This window comes from Euprymna scolopes, chromosome 2 (assembly GCF_053919585.1).
Source record: "Euprymna scolopes isolate OS-2025 chromosome 2, ASM5391958v1, whole genome shotgun sequence".
Taxonomy (NCBI): domain Eukaryota; kingdom Metazoa; phylum Mollusca; class Cephalopoda; order Sepiida; family Sepiolidae; genus Euprymna; species Euprymna scolopes.
This window is the reverse complement of record NC_136483.1, coordinates 120,679,906-120,702,537: the sequence shown is the minus strand read 5'-3', so window position 1 is coordinate 120,702,537 and position 22,632 is coordinate 120,679,906. Positions and strand designations below refer to the sequence as shown.

At 32.1% G+C, this 22,632-nt stretch overlaps 1 protein-coding gene across 13 annotated transcripts in view; it reads right to left on the bottom strand.

Moving 5' to 3' along the window:
- The window catches only part of LOC145295484 (serine/threonine-protein kinase B-raf-like), a 235,035-nt gene that overhangs the window by 15,649 nt on the left and 196,754 nt on the right, over positions 1–22,632 (bottom strand). For 7 of the 13 annotated variants that reach the window (XM_080141469.1, XM_080141471.1, XM_080141475.1 and 4 more), the window contains 5 exons: positions 16,024–16,196; positions 10,343–10,539; positions 7,527–7,703; positions 6,669–6,715; positions 3,163–3,281 (listed from right to left, as the gene is read on the bottom strand). In XM_080141469.1, coding sequence (XP_079997595.1) covers positions 3,163–3,281; positions 6,669–6,715; positions 7,527–7,703; positions 10,343–10,539; positions 16,024–16,196 — 713 coding nt within the window. The remainder of the gene's footprint in view (positions 1–3,162; positions 3,282–6,668; positions 6,716–7,526; positions 7,704–10,342; positions 10,540–16,023; positions 16,197–22,632) is intronic. The other 6 variants (XM_080141478.1, XM_080141476.1, XM_080141470.1 and 3 more) reach the window with 1 other exon arrangement.

Sequence of the window (22,632 nt, the reverse complement as noted above, 5' to 3'; positions counted from 1 at the left end):
AGTTTCTGGAGACAAATAATAGGATACCTATCCTTAAATTCTGGAGATGAATAATAGGATATCTATTTTAAAGAGAGGTCCTAACACTTATGGTACAAAACACCACATGTTATTTTTGTCTCAATGAAAAATTAACACTTATTTAGCATTACAAGCATATGCTGTATTTTCGTGGACATCGGCAATATCACATACCTAATGTGCTTCAACAAATCATATCTTTTTTATTTGTTGGTCGATTTTTAAAAGAATTACATTGATGGAAAGAGAATAAAATAAGCATTTCAATGATGTTGATTTATCAATCTTTTATGCTTTCAATGTTTTTATGCTCCAAGTTAAAAATAAATAAAAAAAAAAGTAAAAAATGACGACAGCAAAAATGGAAACTGCTTTTTTAATGTTTACATTTCATACGTTACGTTTGGATACATATGCACGGGGTTAAATTTGATTGGATATGGCTGAAATTTTCAAGGCTATATAAGCATAGAAGTCCATCTCTACTGGATTTTTATTTTTATTTTTATGATCACAGGAAGCAAAGTTACGACTGAGCAAAGCTAACACAGAATATTTCAAAATTGATAAGATAAATCGGTATATATCATCCATTTTCATATAGATAATTGTTTCAAAATTATTTTCATGTATATAATATAGATGATAGGATTATTTTCATGTATAATATGTAAATATTTGATAATTATTAATTGTGCGGAATTTTTTAAAAAAATGTTATCTTTTATAGAAATTCAAATCTGCTTAAAGGGAAACGGCTCACTATGCGCTAACCATTAACGAGTTTGTATTCTCTTAAAAATAGAAAACTTTTTTCTGCTTTCAAAACGAAAGCACAAAATAAGTTTCATTTTTTATTCTGAGTTCATCAATTTAAAAAAATTATCAAGTTTTTCAAATTTGATTTCTAAACAATACATTTTGTTGTTTTTAACGTTTTTAGTACACATGTACTAAAAACGTTAAAAAACAACAAAATGTAGTAAGTACACACGTTTGTTTTTTAGTGGTAAAAACCTAAAAAAAACAAATATATAACAAAAGGTACTTCTGCACTTATGCTACCATGCTGAAATAATAACGTTATTATTTAGAAACCCATTCTTAACATGGGGAAGGAAGGGTGTTTTGTTAACTATTCTGTACTTTCACCTAACAATTAAATAAAATATATCGTGAAAATGAATTTATTTTTAACTCATTGTCAAGACCATTATTTTGAATCTGTAAAACAAACTAATTTTTTTTAACTGAAGATAATAAAAACAATAAATAATAATAATTAAATAATAATAATAATAATTAGGTAATTTGATAAAGAATTTCATTGTGATGCATTTTGTAAATTTTTACCTTGTTTCCCCCTTACGATTTTTCTTTAAAAGGTTTTCAGGTATGCTGAAAACGAATATCGCATTTAAATTTTGCACAAATAAGTAGCTTTCCGGATATTAAGCAATGTCATTTCTTATGTTATTGTTGGTGGCCATCTGGGTACATGTGTTTGCGCATAGTTTCTCGGGTTACACTTGCGCATACCAAGATGGCCACTAGAAATGATATTGCTTAATATCCAGAAAACTACTTATTTGCAGAAAATTTAAATGCGATAATCGTTTTCAGCATACCCTAAAACCTATAGAAGTAATCATTTTAAATGTTAAGGTGGAAACAAGGTAAAAAATTACCGTTTCATTTCTTTGTTTACATAATTGAATTTTCAGTAAAACAACAAAATAGAAATGACAAAAATGACCATCAACTGATGAATATATAGTTGTTGCTTATCAGGATTCCTGGTATTGTGAAAGCTACATCAGGGATTCATGTGGAGTACGATTTATGGTTGCATCTCAGAAAATAGGGGTATATTTTGGGCCAGATAGAGAGGATTTACAAAATTGAAAATTGGACTGGTCCCAAAATACACAAGTTCTGGTCGACTATGGGAATTTCCATCTTTTACAGAAATCCAAAATCTATATGAAAAATTTTCTTCGATTTATTTCTGAGATTAATTCATATCTACTCAATTTTTTTTTCTGTGAAGAGAGTAGTAAATACTAGCCATGAATGCTCTTTAGGCATTCAATGGCTACACCCAGATTAAGCTCTCCTTTGGTGAGGAGGCAGGAAAATACTTGCTCTTAATAAATCTATATTTAAATACCACTGTAATACTTAGTTTTGTTCATGAATAGACATCCACTGTATGATACCATGCGCCAGTTTAAAAAAAATTGAAATTTGTACATCTGAATTTATAACTCATGACTTATGGTAAAGAGATACATCAAATTTGACTGCATAATCAGAAAGAGCACACAATTTTACATAAGAGTGCCAAGTTTCATGAGAATAGCTTGAAAAATAAATAAATGGTGGCAAAAACACCGAATTTCTTGAAATGTTGAGGTCCGTAATAAAGAAAAATGTCCACGGAAAAGGCTAAATTTTGGCATTAAAATTTTCATAACTTTTGAACTACTGATGGTATTTGCATAATTCAAACGGTTTTAAGCATTTTTTTTACATAGTTCTTTTCATGCAAGTTGATAAAAGAACAATTACCTAAAAAAAAAAAATCAACTTGTAATGCTAAATTAAAATTTCAGAGAAAGATAAATTATTAAATCAAAGACTATAAAATAAAAACAAATTTGAATTAAGATTTTGTTTTTATTCATATAACTGAAATTTTACTGTTTTATGACTAGATAACTATGAACATAATTGTTTTTTGGTAATGTAGGCTTCATCGATACCTCTGAAATTTGTTTTATCTAACTTTTCGCCAGAGAACGTAAAATATTAATGTAAAAAAAAAAAAAAAAATATCTGATAATAATTTATGGGAAATAATCATTTTTATTTTTCATTTTCTATTAAGGTCACAGTTGTCAGATTGATTCTGTCATATTTCAGGAACAGTTGATTTGTGTAACCAACCTTGTCGATGGTATAAATAAAAGAACTTTACAGGGTTTTTGCACCTGTTTGCCTTGTTCCTTCCTCTTTTGAATAAGCCTTCTTCTAATCTGGCACAAGACAAGACAACCAACTTGGAACAATACTATGTCCATGCTCTAAAAGTTAACCTCTCCTTCTCAAAAAAAACCCAAACAAAAAACCACAACTTACCATCCATAATATGGATCCTGTGGGTTGTTGAAATTGATGGGAGCCACTCCATCGTGTTTTCACTGTTGCTAGACCAAAGTCACCAATTTTAACTGTGAAGTCCTCTGTCAAAAATATATCTAAAAAAGGGTTGAGTTAAGGAAGGCAAAGAACAAATGCACAAAATATTCATTAAAAGTTAAAAGAATATTTCTAAACTATTAGAATAAAAATATGTTATCCATTTTATGACATATCAACACTTGTGCAGCTCATCAGCAAGTTGGATTTGGTTTGGTTTACAGCATATTAATAATAACTATGATCAAGAATTTGTTAAACTTACTGATGGAGGGGGGTCATAGCTTTCCCAATGGTATTACTATATGTGAATACTGTAGATCTGACTGCAACTCATGCTTCCCTTGTTTATTCTCTCACATAACAAATCATACCTTATTTTATATTACTCAATATTATAAATTAAAAAAATATATACATAACACGATATAAATTACAATTCGCCCTATTCCTGTGTAAACGACCATGCTATCTATTAGGCCAACATAGCAACTTTATGATGTTGCAAATTTATACTTTTAAAGTGAAAGTAGGATTCATGCATGTGTAAATTGTAATTGATAAGAAAGCAGTGAAGGTCAGATCATTACATTTGCTAAATGATTTGTGTTTTGTTTTTACTGTGCAATAATTTATATTAGTTTGAAAGAAAAAAATCCACTGATGTTGACTCACTGCTATGTATTTGGAAAAAGTATCAAGCAATTCTGATTTTAAAAAAATATTTGTGATTTACGTAACTCTCAGCTAAATGAATCTCTGATAAAAAAAATAAAAAATTTTTTTTTGTTTTAATTTAATAAACCACTGATAAAAAATGCCAAGTAAATAATACGAAAGACAGAACAATAATATTTTTAAAATCTTTTAACCCTGTTTAAATGCAAAATGTCTGTCGTAAGGCTGGTGCGAATCCAAAAACTAATAGTTATGAGACATCCTTCTAACCCATTTGACTACGGCGATGGTCATAACATGACGTTGCAAATTTTTGTATTTAACATATCCATAAGATGAACACTTCTTCACACATGTACACTGTTAAGGTGGCTTCTCCACGCATGCAAACTTAAAAAAAAAAAAAAAAAAAAAAAAGATTTTATTTGACTTCCCCCATCAGATTTTGAATCGTTAAGGTAGAAAAAATATTTTTTTCAGAATTTTCGATATTTCACACCCGAAGAATCAACAGTTCCAACAATACCATATTCATGGTGGTTTGTTTTGTAGTTTCTGACTTTCAGCTAGACACACACAACTGACATTTATGTAATAGAAGATATCAGAACCTGTGCCTTGGTGGAAATATAAAATAATATAACTGGAGTTGACCTGGGGAAAATATAACAATAAAAGAAAATTTTAGAGGATAACTGTAAAAAAGGAGATGTCCCTATCTTGTGTTATGCCCCCTCCCATCTATTGTTTTCAGTAGGGACTTATTCCTAAAAATAAAAATCTCACTACACTAAAGTAAATGTGATCTAAAAATATATGTGAAACTTTCTGCAGTTAATGAAAAAGAAATTTTCTCAGTATAGAAGGATTTACCTTCCCATTGAGTGGATATCTATTGTTGAGTGCAAAAATCCTAATTTCTCTATTTTATGTTTGTTTTATTTTTATCTCCATCAATTCTGTTGGTGGTTAGCGATGTAGAAATCCTTGTAGATTGAGATAATTGTTCTGCACATTTAAAGGAATGAGCACAGAAATTCTAATTTCCCTCCAACTGGGCTGGCATTATCCGTCAGACTCGAACCTTGGTATAACTCCCAAGGAGGCTGTCCTATCAGTAGGTGCAAAATACCAGGACTGCTGTATTGCTATTTGGTGAATGTAGTCTGGAACATGCAGTAGTCTTTGGTGGAGCTTCTCAAAGTCATATTAGTAGAAACTGTTATGGCTTTTCCCTTATCAATGGTTAACAAAAAAATCTTTATTTTCTTTCTTTTACTCTAAACAATTCTGCTGACCTTTTTACAAAATTTCCCAACCTCAACATGAACAGAAAAAAACAATTTTAAAAAGATCAAACTTGGAACCCCAATATGCAATGTGGACCCCTACTACCAGATCTCCTCCAACATCATGGGTCTACCTTCCAGGAGTTGAAATCCAATTAAGAGAGACTTGTTCTTTTGTGAAACTAGCACCGACTCAACTGTTACCTTGGACAATTTCTCGATCAAAGGTTATTCTAACTTACCATCCAAACCTGAAAATCATATCCGCCATCGACATGAAATATGTGCATACATAAGGGATGACTTCCCCTGTGGCAGGGACATCTTCAAAGATACTAAACTACCCTACATGTGCTTCAGAGTAGCATCGCTTTCCTATTTGCGGTATACCATTTCCACAATGATTGTCAACCATCTTTGAGATAATCACAGAACAAATTGACCACATCCTGACTGGGATGGGGCTCCTAAGTGTACCCACTCCTGTTTGGACAGGGTACAAAACTGTCCATGAAATTTAATGGGTGAAGGCCATTTCGCCTTCCTACTTTCTCATTCTCACACAAGAGACATTGCAAGCAATGTTTCTGCTTGATCGTTACTTTTATGGTAGGCGCTTGACTGAGCTCTAATCTATGATCCTTCCCTGTAAAACGTTCACTACAAATACTTGTTTGGCTGCAACAACTTCCTTCACACCTTATCAGTGCCTAGAACTAAATGAGAATTCCATGGGCAGAGTTTCTTTCCCAGAAATGTCCGTCTGTAGAACACAATGCTGTATATTTGCTTCTCAATTGACAATAACATGGTAATTTTTAAATCTAATGTAAATAAATTTCTATTGAGCTGTCCTCTAAAATAATGTATGCTCTATTCAAGTTCCACCATAACTGATCGTCTCACGATCCACCTAATACTTAACTCTTACCCTAGAGTGGTCTCTAGTCCTTGATAAGCGACAACCTTTCAAGTAAAAAAATAAAATTACAATAACGAAACCAATTGGTTACATGCCTCTGATTCTATGACTTTTCCTAAGATTATAACATATTTGAATGATATGCGATCTATTAGCATTGATAATATTTAATTAGCAACACTTTTTGGCTGCTACCTAAATGTTAATATCTACAAGAAACAAACAACAATAAAAAAAATATATACTGTACATGTCACTGTATATTTTTTAGCATATAGATTACGAGATCCATAAGGATTCGTTCATTAATTTAGATTATCTTGTAAACACACAACACATACATCTATCTTTCATATTTAAACTTTGATAATCTTGCTAGGTTTGTTGCTCGCACTAAAATGTTTGAAATAGTAGTAGTGGAAGAATGTTGAAAACAGAAAGAAAGAAAGAAAAAAAATAAAGGAAAATAGGAAGAAAAAGAAAAAAATGAAGGTAAGAAGTTAAATTGAAATAAATATATTCGTGGAGGCGGACACAGCGGGGAAAAAAAAGGATACTGTTGGACTTCAAATCTCTGTGAATTATATTTTTTGCATGTAAATAGCTGTAAAAAAAATTAATATAGAATTAATAAATTAACAAATCTATACACAAGAAATTAAATAGATGAAAAAAATATTTAAAATTTTTCATTTAGAAAAAAAAATCCGTTTCCATTTTTTTCCCTCCCTGATGATGGCAGCAATCAATTTTACAAAAAGAAATTGAATGTTGTTTCTTTTCAATGGTATTCAGTTTTCATTATAGATTAACACCAAACGTTTATTATAGTATGAAATAATGATCAGTAAATATAGATAATAGCTATGCATATCTTGCTATATATACAATGCTTATAAATAATCATGCACAATCTACTTGGCTTTTTCAATAGAACATATGTAAATAAAGAAAAATATAAATAAATTATATACAAATGTAGTTTAATTGCTCCAAAAGATGAGTAAAAATTAGTTGGAAGCTTTTAATAAATTATTGATCTTTTAACTAATCTTTACTCATTATGTTTTTAAACAAAGGATTTTTAAAAATTAACCAACACGCAAAATGTTTGTTAGAATTTTAGAAATGCTCAACAGAGTAAAATGATACAGAAAGTTCATCCGTCAATAAAATATGATTATACACAAACAATTAATAAGTGTAACATAAGTAAATAAGAAAAGATAATAGATGAATTGTACAAATCAAGTCAAAATACAGAAACAAAATATAACAGCCTTAGACTAGGAATGTTTAGATGTTTTCCTTATTTTTATGAAATAAACTTATAAATAAAGAAAACAAAAAATGTGAAAAAAAAAGGGGTGAAAAAAATTTTTTTTTTAAATTGAAAAACGTTCTGTTTTACTCACTCCATGCCTTGAGATGACTGGCGAGCAATCTCCACAAGTTGGGCCATATCATATTTTGTCTCTTCCACATGTAAGTGCTTGTAGAGACTGGAGCCCTCACACCACTGAGTCACAATCTGCAGCTGAGGTTTGATTGTGTAACCCATGAATAACAAAATATTTAAATGGCGAGTTTTTCTGCAGAAAAAAATAAATAAAATAACTAGCCGGATCTTTCATGATTAATTAAAAAAATGATTTTAATTTTATTTTTAGAAATGCACTAGTTTTATAGATATGCTAGCAGATGTATACAGCGTTGCCTGGTATTAAATGTAATGTTAAATTCCTTTTAAAAAAAAAAAAATGGAAAGAAACTGAGATGTGCATGTGAGTACTATGTTTTTTTTCTATACAGTTCACTTCTTAAAGTTCTAAATTTTTTAGATGAGGGCTGATTGTTCATATTACTTTTATCTGATCGGACTATTGTTCTCAGCTTGAGTGTTATTTGTGCAACGTTTTGGTCAGTTTGGCCTTTGACCATCCTCAGGCATGTTAGTCGTTAAAAAAAAAAAAGAGAAAGTTACTGGCTCCATAGATATTTTTGTATTCTTTGAGTTAGTCTCTATTTCATGATTATTGTTTCATATTTTTATAAATAAAAAGAAAATAAGTGAACTGAGATCGAAACCAAAACCTGAAGATGGTGAGTCAAGTAAGATAACCATTAGGCTAGCTTGCCACAATCTTTAAAAAGTGTTTTCAAACCTACTTATTCTTAACATAAGGAAGCTGTCATATGAACGTTCATGCATACACAGTTGTGAAACAGTTGACAAACAGATAAAAAAAACATGACCCCCAAGTCCCAATTTTTCAATTTTGACACCTTATGAAAACCAAGTAAAAAATTTTCCACATGTTTGAATACGTACCAAATTTCAAGTCAGTGGATCAAAAATTCATTGAGAAGTGTCCTCGCGCGCACGCATTCTCACGTTTATATATATATATATATATATATATAGAGACTAGCAGACCGCCCAGCGTTGCCCGGTCATAAGATATGCTTAAATGATATTTTAATTCATGCAGATTACATATTTATTATTATAGACACTTCTCTATCAATTGATATTGAACCTAATATACAGTAGTGAGATCAAAACTAAAATATATGACTGCCATTAACTAAAAATCCAAACAAAAACATACAACTCTCCACACTTATTTCTTAGCTTCTGAGCCATGCCCATATATATATATATATATATATATATATATATATATATATATATATATATTTTCACATGCTATCCCTTTCTTAAAAGATAGAATTGCCCGATCATCAAAGATAAGATTCAAGCAAGCAAGCGCGGCTGGATGGTCCACAGAGTTTTATAATTATATAGATATATGACTAGTTTTTATTAAATTTTGTTTAGAAAAAGCAACAACAAAGTTATAAATTAGGAGAAAATTTGGTGCTTGTTTACACTGACGATCTTTTAAACCCACCCATTTCAGGTGAAAACAATATGCACTTATGTATTACGGTGAAATTAATATCAAGTAGAAAAATAATTACAGGTAAAACTAGAATTTATCGAATTATTGAGTTTTATCGTAGGTTTTTTTTTTATATGGAAGTGTTGTGCAACCAATTCAGTATGACAAACAATCCTCGACTTAAATTGATGAATTAAAGGTCTGCCATTTTTAAAACAATGCATTTCAGAATGTAATTGTGACTAATTTTTTGTTAAAAATACATCTAGCTCATTTTTTGTAACTTTTGGAATGTATACAAATTTCGCCATGACATAAGTACATAATGTTTTCACCTGAAATGCATTGGTTTTAAAGGATCATCAATGTAAACAAACACTGAAAATTTTGATATTGGTTTTAAATAATTTAAATGAGAAAACTAATTCTTTGCAACATATTCAATGAAATAACACAAATTTGCAAGATTTCTAGAACTAAAAAAAAAAAAACAAAAAAAAAAACAACTCTCCAAATTTACAGTTATACTGCTAAGATTAAATGTGATTTATGTCTGTAGGTTAATCAATTTGCATATTAATTTGCAAAGGGACATTTCATTAATTAACTAATCATTCTTCTTATTTTTAAATTAGATATTAATAAAACACACACTTGCTTTTATATAGACAATGCTATTTTGTCAAGGAATGCTTACAATTTTTAGTTATTTTCACTTGCACTCGTTTAACCTCACCATATGCACACGCAAAGAAAAAAAGCCCTTTTATTTTGTTACATTGTAAATTAAAAAGAGTCCCACATCATCCTTCAACACGCTACAGCCAAGCAAAAAAGTCAGTTCATTTCCAAATAGAAAAGTTGCTCACATCTGACACAATTTCTTAAGAAATGGAGACATTTCCTTTGGATGTGAAAAGGAGAATTAAAATGCTTCTTTCAGTTTTTTCTTCTCAAACAGGAAACTTAACAATAATGCGCAACAGGAAAGTTATATTTTATAACTGAAATTGGGTGTAATACAATGCTAAAAAAATTTGTGCTGCCAAAATAAAAAAAACAAAAATAAAAAAAATGCAGATGCTGAAATTCTGAAAAATGTTTGGAAATAAAATAATCATCCTGAAAAAATAAAAAATAAATTGGCAACACTATAATTCTCTTTTTTTAAGAAAAAAAAATCTTGCTATATAAGTCGTTTTTTTTGTTGTTTCATGTTATATCTCAACCTACAGTTTAAATTCATGCAAAACATTCCTCCCTTTAATCAAGTAAATACTTGCACTCTTTGTATCAGTAACGAGAAAAATAAAAATAACTTGTACCTCAAAACCGCTACCTCGTTTTTGAAAGCCCGCAGTTGTGCAGGCGTTGGGTCTGTCACGTTAAGTTTCTTGACAGCGACTGGTCCGTGCCAATGACCACAAAATACCGTCCCAAAAGAACCCGAACCAATTCGACGAATCACAATTATTTCTTCATGTGGGAGTTCCCATTCTTCGTTTGAATCTCTTCGCACCCTCTGGGGAGAAAAATAAAGAAAAAGAAAATAAAGAAAAAAATACAAACAAATTGATCAGGAGTTACCTGAGTGTAAAACTAGTTAAAAATACTGAGTTTTGAGTATGAAAAGAATATTAATTTACCATCCAAGGGTCTTTAACTGGTATGTTGTTCATATGTTCGAAATCGATAAAAACTTGTGTAAGTTAATCACAGTTTAAATCTCTCTTTTTTTTAAAATTCCATTTTCACCCCAAACAAGGCAAACAAGGCACATTGGCACTTTGATGTAGGGGACTACTATCAGGGACATAATCTACAGGGGTACTATGTGGGAAGTTCGGCAGTAAGATGTCGGTTCACGTTACACTTGAACTTCTGCATGTCAGTACAGTTGAGGAAGCAGGAACCCGGAATGGAATTCCAAAGTCTAGCGGTTCTGGGGAACAAACTACTGGAGTAGAAGCTTCTCTTACATCTAGGGATCTCTACTGTGAAGGGGTGTGATTTAGCTGCTTGTTGGGTTTGTTGGGGGTATTTATGTCGAGGGGGTACAAGTGCTTGCAGTTCGTCGGATCATTCACCATTAAAGTACTTGTAGAACAGGCAGAGAGATGCTACATTTTGTCGATGAGACAGAGGCTGAAGCTTAGATGACAGTTCATGACCTATCAGGTTGGCGACTCTTTTGAAAGACTAGTGGCAGATGCACCAGCCCAAATATGACAACAATACTCCATACATGGGCAAATGATGGCCTTATAGAGGTACAGGATACTTTCGGGCGTTAGTAGCTTTCTAGCACGGTAGAGAGAGCCCACCTTCTTCGCAGCGGTCCTGACAATGCTCTCAATGTAATTACTCCAACTCATGTTTTCTGTGAACGTTAGGTCGAGGAGTTTAGAAAATGTACTTTCAGATAAAGAGTCTTTGGCCATTGCTATTGGTGGTAGAGAAGGTTTATTGTAGTTATTGAAGGAAATCAGTTTAGTCTTGGCAGCATTGAAGGTGACCATCCATTTTTGTCTCCATTCCATTACAGATCGGAGGCCATCCTCTAGTGTTTCTGCCATTTCTTTAGATATGTATTCATTTGTTTTCTTGTTGTGTTTGTTATAGAGCATGATGTCATCAGCATATATACCCATCTCACAGACAATTTTGTCAAGATCATTTATGAATATCAGGAATAATAGACGTCCTTGAGGCACGCCCGCATTTATATCATATTGTTTAGATGTACGACCATCAAGGACAACCTGGATTTTTCTCTTATCTAAGAAGGATTTAATTATGTTAAGTATTCTTCCAGTGATACTGTATGATCTGATTTTCCTGAGAAGACCTTCATGCCATACCTTGTCAAAAGCCTTAGATATATCTAGAGCTACCGCTCTACCCTCTCCTGCTTTGTCCAGTGAATGGTATATACGTTCAGAGATTACAGTTAGGATGTCTGCTGTGGAATGGGCTTGCCTAAATCCGTATTGTTGGTTGGTCAGAAGTTTAGCATCTATAAGGTGATGGACTAGCAAATATTTTGGCGAAAAGTGGGAGGGAGCTAATGGGGCGATAATTTACTGGGTCAGTTCTTTTGCCAGAATTCTTGAAAACTGGTACCAGCAGGCAGGAAAGCAAGACTCATTAAGGCATTTGTTGTAAAGTTTGGAGAGAACTGGAGCTACTTCAGCGGAGCATTTTTAATAGCACAGTCAGGATGAGATCAGGTCCACATGCTTTTGAAATGTCAAGATTTTTTATGATAGCATGCACCTGAGAAGGGGTGATTTTCAGATTGTCTAGTGTAGCGTCTCCACAAAGGAAAGTCTGGAAGGGGGTGGTTAGCAGGGTCCAGTGTGGAGTTGGAGGCAAACCAACTGACAAGCATGTTAGTCTTCTCGGTTGCTGAGCAAACAACCTCATGATTGTTGGATAGTGGGAGAATTGTTGATTGTCCATTATTTACTACACTGTTGTAAATTTTTCAGAAGTCATGGGTTCCTAATTTCTGTGCTTTGATGCGTTTTTTGGTGGTTTCAGTAAATTCTCTCTTAGCTGTCTCTATTTTTTTCTTACAGTTACTTCTGGCTTCTATATACTTCTGTCTGTTTGAACTGGACTTATGTCAGTTAAATCTGCAGTACGCTTGCTGCCTTTGCGCAATGGCAGCTGCACAAGTAATAGTAAATCATTGGGGAGAGTGGGGTTTGCTATAAAATTTCTGTGTGAGAACATGCTTCAATTGCCATTTTGAATCGTTCAGTGGTCTCATTTGCGCACTGTTCAGCAGGAAGTGAAAAGATATTTCGCCATGGGGCGTCTCTGATGAGATCACTCATGGCTCTTGTTTTGCCTCTAGAGTTTAGGGCAATTTCAACCATTATTACTGCATGATCAGCGTTCCCAAGTGGGCTGTAGGCATTCGCAACACAATTATCTGTGGGCAGAAACAGATCTAGAAGTGATGCGTGTTGTTCTTGCTGGTCAGGGAAACGGGTTGGAAACGTAACCATCTGTGATAGGGAATGAGATATAGAGAAGTTATGTGTTGTGCTACCAGCTGCATCTGTGTAAGTAGAAAATCCAAGCAAGTTTCTGTAGTGGACATTGAAGTCATCAAATACATGTACTTGGGTGCTAGTGTCGAGGGAAAGTGCTGTATCTATGCTGTCAGAGACTTTGTTTATTAGGGTACAGTCCTGGGTCAAGGGAGAGCAGTAGAGAAAATAAAAGTAACTAATGTTATGTTGCATGTTAAGTTTAAAGCACATAAAGGCTTGATCCTCTTTTTGACTTTTCGTCTTTTTGAATCAGAGATAGACAAAAGTGTGTGTGTGCTTATGACCCCATGATAATTTCAAAACATATATGTATACTTTTTGATAGTGTCATAAATTATATTTGTATTATTATTATTATTATTTCTTTTTTAAACTCCTTTTCCACATGAACAAGATATATTGCAACTTGGAACATAACGGGCTCTTTGGGAATGGGTCTAACAAAAGAGACTGTGGGGAGTTGGGGCATTGGGCAGCGAGAAGTCTGTTCACATTACATTTAAACTTCTGCAGGTTAGTACAGTTAGGTAACAAAGAAACAGGGAAGGTATTTTTTTTTCTCAAAATCTAGCATTCCAAGGAAAAACTATTAGAGCAGTAGGCTTTCTGACATTTAGGGACCTCAACAGGAAAGGGATGGGATTTTGCTGCTTGTTAGGTTAGTCAGGAGTATGTATGTTGAGGGGACACAAGTGCTATGAGTTTATCAGAGCAAATTTCATTAAAATACTTGTAAAACAGACACAGGGATGCAACATTGCAACAATGGGACAGAAGTTGGAGTTGGCTAATAGTGTGGAACCTATTAGATTTTAAACTTTTTTTTGGACTACGTCTAGGAGTGGAAGACTAGTGGTAGATGCACCATTCAGATGTGGCAACAATACTCCATGCATGAGTGAATTGTTGCTTTGTAAAGATATAGGTGTAATTTTCTAGCACAGTAGAGGGAGCCAACCTTCTTTGCAGCAGCTTTGGCAATGGCCTTCATGTATTTATTCCAATTCAATAATACATAGCAAAAAATGACAAATGATATTGAAATATTATGAAATTAATTAGTTTGATAAAAATTGCCCAAAAAGTTATAAGTAAAAAAAGTTACAATCTTTACAAAAAATTTACATTAGAGTTTTTTTGGCTAATGAAATTTCATTGTATAAAGTGAAAAATGCCAATGATGACATGGAGCAGGAAAACATCTTTTCTGTAATATGTCTCAACAACAGTCGGAAATTCATAAGGAACTATTTTTTTTTTTTTTATGAGAGCAACACTCAGAAGTGATTCTGATTTAATACACATCGTAGGTGCTGAAGCAATCTACAGGCTCAGCAGAAAATTATCCTTTTACACATGGTGCCATTCATACAGTTTGCTTTAGCACCACTGCTCAGTGGTGCCAAAATAATAACCGCCATAAAACAAAATAAAATAAAAGCATATTTAACTGAGAAACTGAGTCAAATCTTTTTTTTTTTTTTTTTTTGCAAAGGCATGATGCCATACATCATTTCTCACATAGAATTTAGTGGGCAATCCATTTTCATGTAAAATTCCTACTCCTGACAAGCATTTTTAAAGTTTTTCTAAATCAAACCAAAAGTTTAAAGAAAAAAAATTTGGTAAAACTTTTTTTCTTTAAATTTTATGCCATACATCATTTCATATGTAGAATTTAGTGGAGAATTTTAGAAATTTAAAAATGTCTAATTTTTCCTTATAAGGATAATATTGGGAGTTTCACCTGATGTAAAACTACATACAGATTGAAAAGGTTTGTATTCATCATAATGAAATGATAATAGTGAATTCAACTACACTTTGAATACCTTCCACGATAAAACCTTGTAGGATGTAATTCTTGTTTAATTATAAGGCTAAAGAATAAAATAAACAACCCCTCAAAATCCACATTTTAGCCATTTTTTTTTTTTCTTCAAAACTATCAATCTTTCAAAAAAAAAAAAAAAAAAAAAAAAAAACACTACTACATTGTTCTTAAAGCACGCTACTGACAGTTTCCACACATAATTGTGTAGATTTAAAAATAAAAATAAAAAAAACTTTAAGTGATTCTTTAAAGTAAAATTGGAATTTTTACACAAAATGAATTTTTTTTTTAATGAAAAAATACATTTCAAGAATGGGTTAAATCCCACTAAAATATTGATTTCATTCAACAGTATCAAATGGATTATTAAAATCATGTTAGTTGCTTTTTTTTCATTCATTCAAAGGCATTTGAAGGACAAGAATTCATCCAAAAATAAGAATTTAGTCCAGATTTTTACAGCTCAACTTTTTTTTTGGTATTTTCTACTGTTTAAATTTTAAGTTTTTTTTATTCATACTCTGATATGTACCAACTTGATTATTAATCCTGTGGTGTTAAATGATTCTTTGGAAAGGGTTTCTCAACTTAAAAATTGAACTCTTAAGAGTGCTTTACTGATAAATTTCTACCCATTCCAACACTAATTATACACAATTTTTGAGTTCTACATATTAATTACATAACCATAGATAATTCTGAAAGTATGACTGATTAACTTTCAGTTTATCATTAGTATATTAGTCTGAAATAGTAAACTGAATTAAGCGCTAAAAGATAGTACAATAGCACATTAATATTCCTATTAGTTTGTTGTAATGCCTATAAATTCTCATTAGTTTGTTGTAATGCCTATAAATTTATGTGATTTTTCGGAAGACAAAATTTTTGTTTCATCACAGCTATGTACATCATATAGATTTTTCTTTATTATTAATTTTTCATATCGAGGGAATTCTGGACAAAAACCCATCCTTTTTAACAGAACATTTAATACATCGAAGTTGAATTTTTCAAATAATGTTCAGAGATATATGCAGGCACAGAAGCTTCGTTGGTAAAAATGTATGACACGACTGCAATGTGTATTAAGTGGAAATTAACTAACAATATAGCCTACCACTTGTCGACCCATGTCAGATTCCACAGACTTTGCCCGAGGCCGCATATGTTTGGATTGGTTAGTAGGTGAACCTCTAGCACTGTTCACCTTTGTAGGGCTGCCTCCTTGGCTGTGGCTGGAACCTGATACAGGCGGGGCCAACGAGTTAGTGTTATGACCTGAAAATAAAAGGAAAAAATAATACAAACATTTTATATGGGTTTGTTGCTTTGTCAGTTCAGGTTTTAGCCATGTTGTATGCATGTGCGTCCCCCCCCCTCCAGAGTTTATAGGTAAACTCATTCAAGAAACAAGTTTAGTAACTAACATGAAAAGAAATAAAAAAATTAAAACATTTATTCAAATGGTAGACACATATTCACTTTCAGAGACAATATGAGATAAAAAGAAATCTTATAAACAACAATTACTAGATTTAGCATAGGAAAATTTGTTTTATAATATCAGGAATGTAAACATCACAAAAAAAATTCAAATTCCATGTTTATTAACGTTACTTCATTTAATTCAGCTTATCATATGACGATTTCTGATCCTTCTGGATTCTCTTCAACTTAAAAATACTAGACAAGCAGTGATTCAACATGGATTCATTGTACAATAGATTAAAAAACAAAAATGAAAATTAAAAGGTTAGACAAGTTCAAAAATATCAATGATTTAAGCAACTGTAACTAAATCAATAGACAAAATATCCACTTTCAAAAACATCCAATTTTTACAAGATCAGAGGATATAATACACTGTGATGTCATAATAGGTGCTCTCAATTATTTATGTCATCAAATTTCTCTCACTACTTACCATTTCTCATACCATTGCGTTTTAGTTATCATACAGATATTTCTTCACTACCATTGGTTAATGCAAGCTATAGATGCATAGAGTGATTTCTACATTTAAATGAATCAAATCTTTTTTCTAGGACAGAGGTTCAGTGAACATCTGCCATTATAGTAATTTATAGTAATCTGTCACAGTTTTAGGGAAAGGTATGAATCCACACTATTCTTTCACCATTCAGAAAATGGTTGGAAAATGAGAGTTGCGGTACCAAATGTCACAAATATCAGTACAAAACACTATCCAGTACAACCTGTCACTCGAAAAATAAACACAGAAATTGCTTGTGTAGAGCCCTCAAGTAAGAAAATAAATACTTGCCACTTAGCATAAAGCATAACTCTTCCTAGTAGAAGAGAATGCTCTAGGTAATTGGTAATGCAAATGTAAACCGAGATAAAAGATCATGTCCCTTAATTTTGTAGCAACGATAATAGCAGAAAGATAGTCTCAAACGCTGACTAAATTGGACTAAATTTTGAAGCTTGATTTGAAACACTTGAAAAGCTATGATATGATAAAAAAACCACGGAGGACATAAGTAAAGTCAGTTTTTGCCTGCTACAAAAATACTTGATAGCTTCACTAACAAAATTCACATATATAAATCTCTGTATTTTCTGTTGTATAATGCGTTGTCTAAAAATAAATGGATCATGGATTGTTTTACATGTGTTATGATATGACGAAATTTATTAATTTCCAAAAATTGGATGTGCCAGAAAAAAAAAACCCCTTGGTGATAGATTCTCAGTCAAAGCATTAGGAGTAGGAACAATAGAATTACATGTAAGTGTACAAAAAGGAAATACACAAAGGTGCAAGCTGTATGAGATTCAATATGTTCCCAAATTATGTTACAACTTATTAAGTGGGTCAAGAGCTACTAAATCTGGGAAAAGCTACATATTTACTGAGACAGGTCGTAAAATTTTGGACCAACAGAAAATAGCTACAGGTTTGAAAGTTGGGAACATGTACTATTTGAACTGCAATAAAATAAAGGAAGCAGCTATTGCAACAATTATTTGCTCATGCAATAACACAAAAGAGGATATCAACTTTTTTGGACCATATTTGGATGGAAAACATTGTCATTCCTCATTTCCAAAAACTGGGGAAAACCGAAACACTCAATGTCTTGGAAATGTACATAACGATGTTTGTGAAAGTGATTTTCGAAATGTGAAAACTAAAATGAAAATTGCACAGGAAAAACAAGTTTTCACTGATTTATTATCTCCATCCAAGATAGAGAAGTCAATATCTATGACGGGTCGAAAACTTTGGTAAGCATATTAAAAAGAAAGCCGAAAGAGAATGTGTAGACAAAGAACGAATTGATTGGCAGAAATCTCCTTCAGATGAATGGAGAAGGGAATGAGGATGCGAAAAAGCTTCCACAAAATTTTGAGGAAGGTTTATCAGGAAAATGTCACGAACTAGATCGTCAACCCACTGGTGACTGCTTTGACCAGGACGAAAGAGATGACACCCCTGATCCAAAAGGAATCGAAAACTAAAGCGAACCAAAGTTGGAGAAAAGACAAAGAAGGCCAACAACTCTCATAATCCACTGGTTCCAGAAGTGACGTTTAAGTACTCTGATAACTGATGTTCTAACAAAAGGGGTTTGCAGCAGGTTGAAAAATTGGTGTACAAATTATGATCACATTTGACACGCTGTGCATGAAAACCACCATGACACATTTTCTTATCTTAAAAATGAAAATCTGAATTAAATCACACATTCCTGGTATTTATCTGATATATCTCAGTGCTTGAGAAGGAATAGTTTTTGTTAAATGTGTAAATCCATATAAATGTTCCAAGAAGTTATAGAGAAGTAGACAATGCTTGGAAAATTAAAACAAAAGTACTTGTGAGCAGACAACTTATGAAACTGAACTGTGTTTGAAAACTGACTTAAAATCCGATTTCCACTGAGGAGTGGTATTAAAATATCAATGTTTGTGGATTTTTGAATACTGAAGAGTTATTTTTAAGTGGTTGAAGTTGCCTCCCTTTGTTAATTGATGCCGTAAACTTTAAAGAAGGCATGCTGAGTTAGATCCCTTTGATTGATTTTTGTATAAAAAACACGTAATGCAACACGTTCTTCCTTTTTTTTGGGGGGGGGGGTGTATAGCTTCTTTGTGTAAACATGTAAATAAACAGACGTGTCATTCTGTCCGTCTCTTGTGTGCTGAGAAAATGTTACGTTGTAAATTAATTTGTTTTCTTTGTCATCGTCCAGATATACCTTCCACGATATGAAGTTATTTAAGAAAGAAAAGGTATGCTCTCTTTATTTACTTTACAATTAACCTGATAAAGGTTATTAATTAAACCAACAACTTTAGTATAATTTGGATTATTTTGACTACTATTCTCACTTTGGATGTGATTGTCATATTTCAGCCAAAGTAAGCTCTAACCTTCTTATGGTGTATCTTGTTAAACTTGGAAACCTTTATGTCAAACTCAAAGCATCTATACAGAATTTTGAACAGTCCTTTATTTAATTCACAAAGCTAGCTTGATCTTGTTTTAGCAATCATGACTAAATTTTATTCTTACTATTGCCCGTTTGAATTGAACCACCAATCTCTAGAAGACTGTCACTTAGAACTGCTTATCACTTAACACTGTGCCATGGGCCCTTACAAGGATCCAAAACACAATCGGTCAAGATATTATGAGAATAGCATCCAAGATGAGAACAGTAGTCTGAATAATACAAATAATTTAAATTATCAATCTTCATTTAAAAAATGACAAAACACACCAAATTTTAACACATCATTCAATAAGTCTCTAGCCAAATATAGATGGCATCACTAATAAATAAATAAAAAAAAATTAACTTTTATAAAGTACTAACCTTTAAATGTGTCAAAATTTGAACCCAATCAGATTAGTTTACAAATTACATCTATATATATAAAAGCCAAACGTCTGTGTGTATGTATGTTTGTTTGTAACGCTAAAACTTTTGAAAGACGGAACCAAACTTGACAAATTTGGTATCATATCGAAGCCCCATCACCCGGATGACAAATATCGAAATTTCACGTCAAACGGACCACTAGAAGTTGATCAACTGATCAGTTATCTTCGAGGGGGGCCCCAAAAAACCTGTCATTATCTATATATATAAAAGACAAATGTTTATTTGTAACGCTAAAACTTGAGATGAAAGATTCCTCTCCCCTAAGAATAAAACATATGTTCAATATCTGCTTTTGTTTTTTCATTGTTTATACGGTCCCGAGCAACGCCGGGTAGCCCTGCTAGTGTAATATAAAGTGAAGCAAATTTTCAAAACAATTGGAACATGAATTGTGTGTCAATAAAGCATTTTTTGATGGAGATAAAATATTGTTGAAGCAAATTGTTAATTTTGGACTCTGCTCCTTTGAAAACAACCGTTAAGATATGGTATGCTGATTTTAAACATGATCATACAGACACAAATGATCAGTGAAAAAGAAAAGCTGAAATCAAGTTAAATTTCCCAACCTGGAGAGTCACAGACATGGTGGAGGGTCTGAACTCCACATCTCCCTAGGAATGTGAGTGGCCAATGGTTAAAAATAAAAAAAAGCTAAAATCAAGATAAAATTGCCAACTATCCCCACTCCAAATTTCCAAACCAGGAAGGCTCACAAACCCCCTCCAATTTCTATCTTTAAAATTTAATGTAAAATAATGTTCCATTTTCATGTCATTCTAGCTTTTTAAGCAATTAACTTCAAAACCTGTTTTTGCTGCAGGAGATAAATTATGATTTTTTATTTATTTATTTTTTTTTGTGGGCTGAGGGGGGGGGTCATAATATAAAATTAGCAAAAAGATAATTAAAAAAAAAAAAAAATACTCTCTCACTAATCCTAGATTCAAGTAATAATCTCTTCCCAATAAAACCCTTTCCTTAAACCTACAACTAACCCTAAGTTCAAGTGAATCTCCTCAAGTGATATTTGAAACTAAGGCATATTTTGAGACCAAAGATAAATTATTCTACAAAAAACAAAAACAAAAAAAGACATCAAATTGTTGAAGTGTTGAAATCTGTATCATTGTAGAAGGTGACTACGTTGATGAATAAAGTCGAATTTTGCCTAAAAGTTGTTTATTAGTCAGGCCCAGGAATTGTTGAGCGAGGTGTTAATATTAGTTTTGCAAGACGTTTTTCCTGAAAATAAGTCTCCACTCAGATTTACTACTACTGACAGACATGCACACAAGGAAGACTTTCTTATATATACAGATACATATTATTATACATGAGTTGTCATGAATACTAATCTCAATTGAAAACAAAAGTTTTACTTATAATTTGTGTTAAGTTAACTGACAAAATTTCATAAAATTGTACAAATAAAATTGACAAGACACTTAAACTTTCATAGTCTAGAAAAAAAGAAAAACCTGTTTATCTCTGCATATTCCATTTTTGCTTCCGATTGTCTAAGACTTCTTCTTGCCATTGAATGCTCAGGCAGAAGAAATGCACTTGGTGATTGTGCAACCCTTGCTTCAATATGAACTCATCATAAAAGCAATTTTTCTTAAGGTATCCATTGTCCCTTGATAGAAAAGAGGGTCAATCATTGATAGACTTATTTATAAAGAACTTGTATTCTTAATGTGCATTGATTCAATGTGTTTAGCGCTAAAAATATTTCAAATTTGTTAGTGGAAAAAAAAAAAAAATCGGTGCTTTTTAAGATAGGGTTGACAGATCGATTTTTTAAAATATGTTATTTTAAACAAAAACAATCAGTACTTAAGTGTCATGTCGAAAATAGTAATATATCTAAAAATTACAAAAATTCATTGAGTAGAAAATTATTTATAGTTAAAAGTGATTTTTACAGAAAACTGGAGAAATTGCATTTTCTCTAGATGATTGCAGTTTTTCCCTTGAAGATGGAAATACAGGGGACATACTTACCTCCCTTTTCGCCACTTTAATGGCTGACATACTATTTTAGACCATAGCGATAGATTTTTTTTTAAACTAAAAGCACAATACTAGTTGTTCTACTTGATAAATTTCCGTAACTTTTGGATGTATTACTATTTTCTACATGACATTATTTTGTTCTTTTTGCTTAAAATTACATTTTTTTTTTTTTTTTTTTTTTTACATAGGAGTCACCACTTATCAAGGCCTGGAGGTCACTCGAGGATAAAGGTTATTGAGTGTACAGTAGTACCTAACAAATGGGATAATACCGTAGTAATCGTTAGTAGTGGAAATATGTTGGACTTGAAGACAACCAAATCGAAGTCAGCTGGAAAACAGGCAAATGGAAGAGAGTTCCACAGCCGTGCAGTTCTAAGAAAGAAACTCTATTCATGGAATCTAAGTTTTGGTTAGGCACAGATAAAGAGTGAGGGAAAGTATTGACAGTGATTTCAGCTAGATGAGTGTTTTTCGTGAAAGTTTGGTGAGGGGAGGGGGTCATATCTAAAAAAAAAAAAAAATCAATCTATCGACTCTCTTTGAAATTTAATGTAGAATAATCTTCCATTTTCAGGTCATTCTAAGTTTTTAGGCAATTAGCTCTAAAAAATGTTTTGTTGCAGGAGATAAATTCTTAATAAAGGAACAAAATTCTTTGTTAATGATAAACAGATTTATGTCCCTTATTTTGTAAAATTCTCTATGAATTGAAGATATTGCTTTAATAAATTGTTTAAAATTGCTGCTATGATTGGTTTTAAATATGACAAAAGATG